The following is a 12,993-nucleotide window of genomic DNA, read 5'->3' as shown; positions in this document are numbered from 1 at the left end:
TAGAGCTGGCGTTTAACGCCAGAAACACGCAGCAGTCTGGCGTTAAACGCCAGGATTGCACTTAGAGGGCATTTACGCGCCTGAATGGTGCAGGTAGGGGTGGCAAAACGGGTCGAGCCCGCCGGGCCGATCCGCTAAACCCGCTAAAAAAGACGGGTCGGGTTAGGATTTGGAGCCCGCAAAATTAAAAAAACCCGCCAAACCCACACCGCCAAATTGGCGGGTTTTGGCGGGGCGGGGCGGGCCGGTCTGCCGGGCCGAAGATTTTTATTTTTATTTTTTATATTAAATAAAAGAGTGATTACTATTATAAAATTAATAATTATAGAATTTTTAAACACTTTTTTTTATTTTTTTGTTTTTATTCTTCTTTTAGTTATTAACTTTATTTATTTTATTTTACAATTTCGTATATATGCTTAAATTATGTGACTTATTTTTTAAAATAAAGATGATTCTATTGACAAATATTATTTTGAACAATTTTATTGAAGTTAAAAATTAAAAAAATAGTAAAAAAATTATATTATCATTTGACTATTTTTTATTTGTATTTAATTTTTTAATTATTATTTTTTAGTTAATTTTAATAAATTTTATTTTTCAAAAAAAAAAAGAGTCAAGCGGGCTAGTCCGCCAACCTGCCAATCCGCCATAAAGCAGGGCGGGCTAGCATTTTGAACCCATTTTAATTGGCTGGGCGGGCCGGTCCGCCCGTTTATGGGGCAGGGCGGGGCGGGTTAGTGCGGGCCAGCCCGCTTTGCCACCCCTAGGTGCAGGGATGATAAATCCTTGACACCTCAGGATCTGTGGACCCCACAGGATCCCCACCTACCTCAACTCACCTTCTCTCTTCTTCACACAATCCAATAACACTATTCCCCAAATACCCTTCACCAATCACCTCAATCTCTCTTACCCATTACCTCTTCACCACTCACATCCATCCACTCTTCCCCAAAAACCCCACCTACCTTTAAAATTCAAAATCCGTTCCCTCCCAAACCCAACCCTAATACACGAAACCTAACCCTCCCCCCTCTCCTATATAAATCCCTCAATACTCCTTCTTTTTCACACATCACAACCTCTACTACTCCCCCTTGGCCGAAACCTAAACCTCCCTCCATCTCCTCCATTTTCTTCTTCTTCTTCTCATATTCTTTCTTCTTTTGCTCGAAGACGAGAAAACTTTTAAGTTTGGTGTGGTAAAAGCATAGCTTTTTGTTTTTCCATAACCATCAATGGCACCTAAGGCCAGAGAAACCTCTAGAAAGAGGAAAGGGAAGGCAATTGCTTCCACCTCTGAATCATGGGAGATGGAGAGATTCATCTCAAAAGCCCACCAAGACCACTTCTATGAAGTTGTGGCCAAGAAAAAGGTGATCCCCGAGGTCCCTTTTAAGCTCAAAAAGGGCGAATATCCGGAGATCCGACAAGAGATTAGGAGAAGAGGATGGAAAGTTCTCTCCAATCCTATTCAACAAGTTGGAATCTTAATGGTTCAAGAATTCTATGCAAACGCATGAATCACTAGGAACCATGATCAAAGCATGAACCCAAACCCAAAGAATTGGCTTACAATGGTTCGGGGAAAATGCTTAGATTTCAATCCAGAGAATGTAAGGTTGGCGTTTAACTTGCCAATGATGCAAGAAAATGCACGCCCATACACTAGAAGGGTCAACTTTGATCAAAGGTTAGACCAAGTCCTCATGGACATATGTGTGGAAGAAGCTCAATGGAAAAGAGACTCAAGAGGCAAGCCGGTTCAATTGAGAAGACCGGACCTTAAGCCTGTGGCTAGAGGATGGTTGGAGTTCATTCAACGCTCCATTATTCCCACTAGCAACCGATTCGAAGTAACTGTGGATCAGGCTATCATGATCCATAGCATCATGATGGGAGAGGAAGTAGAAGTTCATGAAGTCATCTCTCTAGAACTCTACAAAGTGGCCGAAAAGCCCTCCACCTTGGCAAGGCTAGCTTTTCCTCATCTCATTTGTCATCTATGCAACTTAGCTGGAGTTGTCATAGAATGAGACATCCTCATTGAAGAGGACAAGCCCATCACTAGAAAGAGGATGGAGCAAACAAGAGAGCCCACTCACGGATCTCAAGAGACGCATGAGGAAGCTCCTCACCAAGAAATCCCTGAGATACCTCAAGGGATGCATTTTTCTCCAAACAACTATTGGGAACAACTCAACACTTCCCTAGAAGGTTTGAGTTACAACATGAACCAATTAAGGGTGGAACATCAGGAGCACTCCGTCATTCTCCATGAGATTTGAGAAGATCAAAGAGCTATGAGGGAGGAGCAACAAAAGCAAGGAAGAGACATAGAAGAGCTCAAGAAAACCATTAGTTCCTCAAGAAGAAGGCGCCACCCTCACTAAGGTGGACTCATTCCTTAATCTCCTTGTCTATTTATTTTTCTGTTTTCGGTTTTGAGCTTTATGTTTGTCTATGTTTTGTGTCTTTACTACATGATCATTAGTGTCTAGTGTCTATGTCTTAAAGCTATAAATAATTCCATGAATCCTTCACCTCTCTTAAATAAAAAATGTTTTAAAAACAAAAGAACAAGAAGTACATGAGTTTCGAATTCATCCTTGAAATTAGTTTAATTATATTGATGTGGTGATAATACTTTTTGTTTTCTGAATGAATGATTGAACAGTGCATATTTTTTATATTGAATTTTATGAATGTTAAATTTGTTGGCTCTTGAAAGAATGATGAAAAAGAGAAATGTTATTGATAATCTGAAAAATCATAAAATTGATTCTTGAAGCAAGAAAAAGCAGTGAATAACAAAAGCTTGCGGAAAAAAAAGTGGCGAAAAAATAAAAGAAAAAAGAAAAAGCAAGCAGAAAAAGCCAATAGCCCGTAAAACCAAAAGGCAAGGGTAAAAAGGATCCAAGGCTTTGAGCATTAATGGATAGGAGGGCCCAAGGAAATAAATCCAGGCCTAAGCGGCTAAATCAAGCTGTCCCTAACCATGTGCTTGTGGCATGCAGGTCCAAGTGAAAAGCTTGAAACTGAGTGGTTAAAGTCGTGATCCAAAGCAAAAAGAGTGTGCTTAAGAACTCTGGACACCTCTAACTGGGGACTTTATCAAAGCTGAGTCACAATCTGAAAAGGTTCACCCAGTCATGTGTCTGTGGCATTTATGTATCCAGTGGTAATATTGGAAAACAAAGTGCTTAGGGCCACGACCAAGACTCATAAAAGTACCTGTGTTCAAGAATCAACATACTAAACTAGGAGAATCAATAACACTATCTGAATTCTGAGTTCCTATAGATGCCAATCATTCTAAACTTCAAAGGATAAAGTGAGATGCCAAATCTGTTTAGAAGCAAAAAGCTACTAGTCCTGCTCATCTAATTAGAACTAAGCTTCATTGATATTTTGGAATTTATAGTATATTCTCTTCTTTTTATCCTATTTGATTTTCAGTTGCTTGGGGACAAGCAACAATTTAAGTTTGGTGTTGTGATGAGCGGATAATTTATACGCTTTTTGGCATTATTTTTAGATAGTTTTTTAGTATGTTTAATTAGTTTTTAGTATATTTTTATTAGTTTTTAAGCAAAAATTACATTTCTGGACTTTAATATGAGTTTGTGTGTTTTTCTGTGATTTCAGGTATATTCTGGCTGAAATTGAGGGACATGAGCAAAAATTTGATCAGAGGCTGAAAAAGGACTGCAGATGCTGTTGGATTCTGACCTCCCAGCACTCAAAATGGATTTTCTGGAGTTACAGAAACCTAAATGGCACGCTCTCAATTGCGTTGGAAAGTAGACATCCAGGGCTTTCCAGCAATATATAATAGTTCATATTTTTTCCGAGTTTAGATGATGCAAACTGGCGTTCAACGCCAGCTCTCTGCCCTATTCTGGAGTAAAACGCCAGAAACACGTTACAAGTTAGAGTTAAACGCCAAAAACACGTTGCAACCTGGCGTTTAACTCCAAAAGAAGTCTCTACATGAGAAAGCTCAAGGCTCAGCCCAAGCACACACCAAGTGGGCCCCGGAAGTGGATTTCTACATTATTACTTATTTCTGTAAACCCTAGTAACTAGTTTAGTATAAATAGAACTTTTTACTATTGTATTTTCATATGGGGATCGTCTTTTGATCTTTGATTGTCCTTTGACCATATGGAGATCTCTTGATCACGTTTGGGGGCTGGTCATTTGGCCATGCCTGGACCATTATCACTTATGTATTTTCAACGGTGGAGTTTCTACACACCATAGATTAAGGTGTGGAGCTCTGCTGTACCTCGAGAATTAATGCAAAGTACTATTGTGCTTATATTCAATTCATGCTTATTATTATTCTAAGATATTCATTTGCACTCAAGAACCTGATGAATATGATGATTATGTGACACTCATCACTATTCTCACTTATGAACGCGTGCTTGACAACCACTTCCGTTCTACATGAAAACAAGCTTGAATGAATATCTCTTGGGTTTCTAATCAATGATTTACATCGTTTCCCCTTTGACACTGGGGCATCTGAATCTGAGATCAGAACCTTCGTGGTATAGGCTAGAATCAATTGGCAGCATTCCTGAGATCCAGAAAGTCTAAACCTTGTCTGTGGTATTCCGAGTAGGATCTAGGAAGGGATGACTGTGACGAGTTTCAAACTCGCGACTGTGGGGCGCAGTGACAGTGCGCAAAAGGATCACTGGATCTTATTCCGACACGATCAAGAACCAACAGCTGATTAGCCATGCGGTAGCTGTACCTGGTATTTTTCATCCGAGATGAGAAATCCAACAGTTGATTAGCCGTGCAGAAACCGTATAGGACCATTTTCACTGAGAGGACGGGAGGTAGCCATTGACAACGGTGAAACCCAACATACAGCTTGCCATGGAAAGGAGTATGAATGATTGGATGAAGATAGTAGGAAAGCAGAGATTCAGAAGGAACAAGCATCTCCATACGCTTATCTGAAATTCCCACCAATGAATTACATAAGTATCTCTATCTTTATTTTATGTTTTATTTATCTTTATATTTTTGAAAACCCCATAACCACTTGAATCCGCCTGACTGAGATTTACAAGATGACCATAGCTTGCTTCAAGCCGACAATCTCCATGGGATTGACCCTTACTTACGTAAGGTATTACTTGGACGACCCAGTGCACTTGCTGGTCAGTTACATGGAGTTGTGACAAAGTGTGAATCATAAATCGAGTACCAAGTCTTTGGAGCGATTGCAAGAGGATCACAATTTTGTGTACCAGGGAGCATCAGGTGCGAACGGGTGAGGGAACTTGGTTTCGTGAAAGTATATCAACATCAACACAAAAACACAGCCATCAACAGACTGTTTCCTCCCCCCTTTCTCTTGTTTTCAACTCCTTTTATCAAGAAGTTGAGCACATGTTTTGTCCAATCCCATTCCCGAATGTTGTCCATATGAAAGATCGGTGGCTTATGGATTGGGAAGGTCACACTTACCGTGTGGGCAGCAAGAATCACTTTTGTTTGAAGACAACAAAAGTCCTCTTGAATTTTTTCCAGTTCTCCTCCCTTTCTACGCTCATATCCAGCACATTCCATGTCAAAGTCGCCAAGAAAATATTTTTGACACTGTCAAATATTTCCTTGTCTTCTGAATTCAGGTTGTTGTAATCAACCTTATCATCAAAACGATTCCCTACAATCATAGTTATCAGAACCGAGCAGCTTGGTCACTGGTCACTGGGTCATTAGTTCAACCAATGAGTCACAGGTTCAACCAGTTGACTCGGTCATAATTAAATAATTATATAAAATTTAATTTTTTATATCAAATTAACTTATTTTCTAAATATAAACACTATTCATTAGAATAAAAAGATAAAAAAAATATCTTAAATTTACATGACTAAAAGAATTAATACACAAGTGATTAATTAGGATATGTCTAATAGTTAGTAATATATTTATTAAAAGACACTATATAATGTAAAAAGAAAACGTGTCCCTTATATATTTTGAATTTTTGAAATTGAGTGATGCTGACTTCAGCGGTCTGGTTCGAGTTTCGGTTTAGATCGAATTTGACCAGATTTTTCAAATTTGACCGGTTCATTTATTTGTTTGGTTAAAATGTTCACTTGGACCGGTTTAAGGTCTGGTTTACTGATTTTTCGGTCGAACCGGCTGGTCTGATCCGAATTTGATAACTATGCCTACTTTCCTAGAAGTTATGTATATTCTGTCCTAGAGAGTTTTCAAGCATCCTTTCTCTTCATCAAAGTGATCAATCAATTCTCTCAACAGGGCATGAGAGAGATTCATTTCTGGGACATGTGCCAAGGCACCAAATTCTATTTTTTCCACTATATCTTTTTTTTCTTGAATCATATCCCTATACACCGTTGCCATTATCTTTGTTTGGCATCTGCAATAATGAGTTTTCTACAAGTTTTGAAACAGATTGTGAGGATATATTTATAATAGAAAATAGATATTATTCGAATGAAAGCGGATAAATATATTTAATGTGCTTACGTTATAGTGCGGCTTCTCCTTCATTGTTGCCATTGTCTTGTTCTGTTTTGCTGTAAAGAAAAAGTTTGGTCAATACTTCACTCAATACACCAATAAACACAAGCATGTATATCTTAATGAAGTCAATTAAAAGCCATCAAACAAAGCAAAAGGAAGCCACCGAACCGAATAAAATTCATTTGGTCAAATTTAAAAATATCCACAAAATTTATTCCAAAGCCATAGTTATACTACTGTAAAAATTCAATCATCAGTATTTCAAGAATGCCACCGAACAAAACAATGTTCATGTCAAGAATAAATCGTTTTCAACTTTTAATCATCAAGAATAGTATTTCTCCATGCAAAAGAAGTACTAAACAGTATAACAACCAATTTCAAAGCGCTAGTTACACTGTCTACTGAACTGAATGAAAACAACAATAAATTTCATTCAAAACCCTAATTATACTGTAGAAATGCATTCACAATAGTTTGATCTACTAAAAAAAGAAAATAAATTCAATACACCTAAAATGCAACTAGGAGAAACGCGATATTACAAGATTTCAAATGAACAGTAATTTTTCTCATACCTTTTATAGTCTGTGATACTGTTTTCGTTCTTTTTTTGTTGTTTCTTACTAAATTTTTTTGCGATTCTACTGCAATAGTGGTTTTTACAGAGAACGTGACTGAAATTTGAATAATTTTGAGAGAGATTCGAAGAGACGAAATGGTTTTATGTGTGTTAAAGAAGAAGGAACGTTTTTTCATAATGAAACACGAATGAAGTAGTCATTTCGTTTGTATGTGGTGCGTGAAAGTCACGTTTTTTTAATGAGACCGAAAGCGCATTAATTATTTTAAATTTAGGCCAACTTGATTAGATGATTTACATGGAGGGCCGTTTATAATAATAAACCCTGGTGGGCATAATTCGAGCGGTTTTGCTGTTTTGAGACATTTCATTTCAAAACCCTTTCACTGCAGAGCCACCGTCAGCGACAGATGCAATTGCCTGCTGCAGCGGCGCGTGCGCCCACATGGTTTTACACTTGCCGCCTTCTCGATGAAAAGCTCTCTGACCTCCACCGCTGCTCAAACCTCAACACCGTGAAGCAAATCCAAGCTCAAGTCCTCAAACACGACGTCCACCAAGACCCTTACATCGCACCGAAACTCGTCGCCGCGTTCTCCGTCTCCCGCCACCTCCCTCCGCCGTCAACGCATTCAACCTCGTAACCAACCCCAACGCCCACCTCTACAACACTCTCTCAGAGCTCAGGCCCAAAACAAGGCTCACCCTTCCGTCGCATTTGAAACCTTCTTCCAGATATAAAGGAACGATGTTTTTTCAGATAGCTTCACATACACGTGTCTGTTGAAAGCTTTTGATGGTTATAACAGTTTTGGATGATGCAGATGATCCACGCACATGTGGTGAAGTTTGGGTTTTTTGGGAGTGATATATTTGTGCCGAACTCGTTGATAGATTTGTATTGTAAATGTGGGGGTGCTAGAATTGATGCCGCAATTTGGTTGTTTTTGGAGATGGAGGAACGGGATGTGGTGTCTTGGAACTCTGTGATTGGTGGGTTGGTGAGAGGTGGTGAGTTTGAGAAAGCCTGCAAGGTGTTTGATGAAACGCTTGAGAGGGATGTAGTTAGTTGGAACATCATGTTGGATATGTATGCTAAGGCTGAGGAGATGGGGAAGGTGCTTGAGATGTTTGAGGGAATACCTGAGAGGAATGTCGTGTCATGGGCGACGATGGTTTGGGGCTACTGTAGAGTTGGGGATATGAATATATCAAGGATGTTGTTTGATAAGTGTCCTGGGAAGAACTTGGTGATTTGGACCACTATGATATCTGGGATGCTGAGAAGGGGCTTGTTAATGAGGCAATAAAGTTGTATGATAAGATGGAGGGAGTTGGGATGAGGGTTGATGATGGGTTTCTGATAAGTATTTTGACTGCATGTGCCGAGTCTGGAATGGCCGTGTTAGGGAAAAGAATTCATGCTTCTGTTGAGAGGCGGAGGTTTAGATGTAGCACTAAGGTGTTGAACGCATTCATCGATATGTATGCGAAGTGTGGTTGTGTGGATGTTGCCCTTGGTGTCTTTAGTAGGATTGAAAAGAAAGATTTGGTGCCTTGGAATTCCATAATTCAAGGGTTAGACATGCATGAATGTGGTGAGAAAGCACTTGAGCTTTTCACTAGGATGGTACATGAGAGTTTTGAACCGGACAAATATACGTTCATTGGCCTTTTATGTGCTTGCACCCATGCAGGCCTTGTCAATGAGGGCATATTACTTCTATTGAATGGAGAAAGTGCATGGGATTGTTCCTCAAGTTGAGCACTATGGTTGTATGATTGATCTTCTTGGTTGAGGGGGACACCTGGAGGAAGCTTTTCAGCTTGTGCGCAACATGCCTATGGAGCCAAATGAAATAGTCTTGGGAACTCTTTTGGGGGCTTGTCGAATGCATAATGATGTAGATCTTGCAAACGCTGTGTGCGAACACTTGTTTGAGTTGGCACCATTGGATCCTGGAAATTTCAACCTTTTGTCAAACATTTATGCTCAAGCAGGGGATTGGGTGAATGTTGCTAGTGTAAAGTGGCAAATGAAGAACACAGGAAGCCAAAAGCCTTCTGGAGCTAGTTCGATTGAGGTAGAAGAGGAAGTGCATGAATTTACAGCATTTGATCAGTCACACCCTAAATCAGATGATATATATATATAGAATGATTGACAGATTGATAAAGGACATTAACCAGGTCTGGAAAATCAAACGGAGGTAGTCCATAGCTCAAGAAAAGAAAATATGACTGTCACAAAATAGTCCATTTTAACATTCCATATATGTAAACTAGATTTGATCTCGATATGAGCAGTATGTGTTTATTGATCAGCTTAGAGTACATATTTTCTCTGTCATCCGTGAAACAGTTTTAACATTTTCGTACTCTTAATTCCTTATTGCCGTTTGAACATGGTTTATATGTAATTTTCTCTCCATTGGCTATATCTTCACAAAAACCTTTTAGCCTTCGGTTTGTTTCAGTTTAATACTACTAGACCTAATCCTAGTTTCAGCTGTTGCTTGGAGTTTTATATATCTCTGCATATTTTTTTTTTAAATCTTCAATTCACATTTACGGGATATTTTTCTAACTATTGTTGTGTATTTCTTCTTATGTTAATATATTTATTGTTGATCATCAACAGGAGCAACCTCTTTCCTTTTCACTGAGTACAAGCATGTGGGAATCTTCATGGTGGCTTTTGCCATCTTGATATTCCTCTTCCTTGGCTCTATGTAAGGATTCAACACAAGCCACCAGCCTTGCACCTATGATGAAACCAAGATGTGTAAACCAGCTCTAGCCACTGCCCTTTTCAGCACTATTTCATTCTTGCTCGGTGGCATCACGTCGCTAGTCTCCGGTTTCCTTGGAATGAAAATCGCTACTTATGCAAATGCGAGAACCACTTTGGAGGTGAGGAAGGGTGTTGGAAAGGCTTTCATCACTGCATTTAGATCTGGTGCAATTATGGGATTTCTCCTTGTTGCAAATGGTCTATTGGTTCTTTACATTGCTATCAACGTTTTCAAGGTCTACTATGGCGATGACTGGGAAGGTCTTTTTGAGGCCATAACTGGTTATGGTCTTCGTGGGTCTTCTATGGCTCTCTTAGGCAGAGTTGGTGGAGGTATCTACACTAAGGCTGCTGATGTTGGTGCTGATCTTGTTGGCAAGGTTGAAAGGAACATTCCCGAGGATGACCCAAGAAATCCTACTGTAAGAGAGATCTCCCTGAGCTAGATTTTATTTTTAAGGTATTTTCAATAATTTTCCTGTATATCCGACTCTGAGTCAATCATGTTGTAACCAGGTGATTGCGGATAATGTGGGTGATAATGTTGGGGATATTGCTGATATGGGATCTGATCTCTTCGGTTCATATGCTGAGTCATACTGTGCTTCCCTTGTTGTTGCTTCCATCTCCTCTTTTGGGGTGAACCATGAGTTGATTGCTATGATGTACCCTCTCATTGTCAGCTCTGTGGGTATCATAGTCTGTTTACTTACCACCTTATTTGCAACTGACTCTTTTGAGATAAAGGCTGTGAAGGAAATTGAGCCGGCATTGAAAAAACAACTCATTATTTCCACTGCTTTAATATTTCCACTGCTTTAATGACCATTGAGATTGCAATTGTTAGTTGGATTGCACTACCATCTTCTTTCACTATCTTCAATTTTGGATTCCAGAAAGATGTCAAGAACTGGTATGTTTTACAATTCTCCATTAGCAAAATAATTAATGGTACATTGCCTATTTGGAACTAATGAAATTGCTTTCTGTTTGCAGGCAACTATTTTTATGTGTTGCTGTTGGTCTTTGGGCAGGGATTATTATTGGATTTGTAACCGAGTACAATACCAGCAATGCATATAGGTAAGCAGTTTTAGGATATATTTTGCACTTTCACATGTTCTCATTTTTAGATGTTACCTTATTTTTTCCCTACCTGCTTTTGCAGCCCTGTGCAAGATATTGCAGATTCCTGCAGGACTGGTGCTACCACTGATGTTATCTTTGGGCTTGCCTTGGGATACAAGTCTGTCATTATCCCAATTTTTGCTATTGCCGCTAGTATTTTTGTTAGCTTCAGCTTTGCTGCCATGTATGGTATTGCTGTTGCAGCACTTGGGATGCTGAGTACCATAGCCACTGGATTGGCCATTGATGCTTAAGGTCCAATTAGTGACAATGCTGGAGGTATTGCTGAGATGGCTGGCATGAGCCACAGAATTAGGGAGAGAACAGATGCCCTTGAAGCCGCTGGAACACAACTGCTGCTATTGGAAAGGTTTGGATTTTTTGACAGTCTGATATCTTGATTTTATGGAAACACCACATTTCCAGATAGGTGCGTGACAATTTGTTATTCTTTTTCAGGGATTTGCAATTGGTTCTGCTGCACTTGTGCCTCTGGCTCTCTTTGGTGCCTTTGTGAGCCGTGCTGCTATCACAACTATTGACATGTTGACTCCAAAGGTTTTCATTGGTTTGCTTGTTGGTGCAATGCTTCCATATTGGTTTTCTTCCATGACCATGAAGAGTGTGGGAAGTGATGCACTAAAGATGGTTGAGGAAGTGCGCAGGCAATTCAATACCATTCCTGGCCTGATGGAGGGAACTGCCAAGCCTGACTACGCCACATGCGTTAAGATCTCCACCGATGCTTCCATTAAAGAAATGATCCCGCCTGGCGCCCTTGTCATGCTTACACCCCTCATTGTCGGTATCTTCTTTGGAGTAGAAACACCTTTTGGTGTAATCTCTGGTGTCTGGTGTACAAGTAATATTTTAGTTTAGTGTACATATTTTATTGCATGCTCAATATTCAAGTAACCGATTGTTTTACTTTGGCTCTATCAACAATCTTCTGGGTTCTCCTTTTTACTGGAGGCATTTCTCTAGTCCCTGACTGGCACATGCCAAGAAGTAAAGGAGTTTACTGTGGAGTTGGGCTATATATATAAATTGATGTGAAAGGTTTAATGAGTATGGTCTAATGTGTAAATGAATTATTTGGATGTCATAGGCTGGTGCATCTGAGCATGCGAGAAGCCTTGGGCCAAAGGGGTCAGATTGTCACAAGGCAGCTGTGATTGGAGACTCTATTGGGGACTCACTGAAGCACATATCTGGACCCTCACTCAACATTCTCATCAAACTTATGGCCGTTGAGTCCCTTGTCTTTGCTCCCTTCTTTGCCACCCATGGTGGCCTCCTTTTCAAGATCTAAACTTTGTTTTCATACACACACAAGACAATGATAAGACAAGTGCAAAGAGCATCGTCCATCAATTCACCCATAACAAGGAAGAAAACCCATCCTCATTCTACTATTTTTTTCTTCTCCCCCTACCCTTCCCTCCCCAATAAAAAACAATATAATTTTAATTTCGTCGGTAGTTTTTCAGATACTTAATTAGGTTGAATCTGCAGAAAAAAGTTTTCCTTGTAAAGAGGAGGTTGATGATGATGACTATGATGGTGTTGATGATGATGATATTTTAGAATAGTCTCTTCTTGCTATTGTTCCGGCTTCCTACGTTGTTTTGAATTGTTAAATTGGCTAATGGCTATATACCTATTTACTTACCCATTTTTATTTTCTCAGTGTTACATTATGATTGTTATTCATAGTTTTTCATACGCAAGGATGGTCAGCTCAAACTAAAATGATATGGACCTATACCGAAATACACCCACACGGACCACGAGGCACGTTTTTAACTTGGTACAATTTGCATTGAGTTTTATGTTTTATTTTATCTATTTACTATTTGAGAGTTAAAAAGTTTAAATTCATAACTTTATTTAATGAGCAGGAGTTAGGTGTTTAGTTACTTAAATTATCTGGGGATCATTGGCCTCAGGGTTT

The 12,993-nt window shown here is 39.4% G+C and overlaps 1 protein-coding gene and 1 pseudogene across 1 annotated transcript; both read left to right on the top strand.

The window, feature by feature from the left end:
• On the top strand, window positions 7,439-9,331 carry LOC107610514 (pentatricopeptide repeat-containing protein At3g29230). The gene is given in 7 exon segments (XM_021108117.1): window positions 7,439-7,729; window positions 7,732-7,791; window positions 7,794-7,928; window positions 7,931-8,392; window positions 8,395-8,830; window positions 8,832-9,264; window positions 9,266-9,331. Coding segments are annotated over 7 exon segments (1,794 nt in total). The 5' UTR covers window positions 7,439-7,527.
• LOC107610512 lies at window positions 9,417-12,728 on the top strand (annotated as a pseudogene).

This window comes from Arachis ipaensis, chromosome B08, assembly GCF_000816755.2.
Source record: "Arachis ipaensis cultivar K30076 chromosome B08, Araip1.1, whole genome shotgun sequence".
NCBI classification, from domain to species: Eukaryota; Viridiplantae; Streptophyta; class Magnoliopsida; order Fabales; family Fabaceae; genus Arachis; species Arachis ipaensis.
The sequence above is the reverse complement of the archived record's forward strand: the minus strand, read 5'-3'. Positions and strand labels throughout refer to the sequence as shown.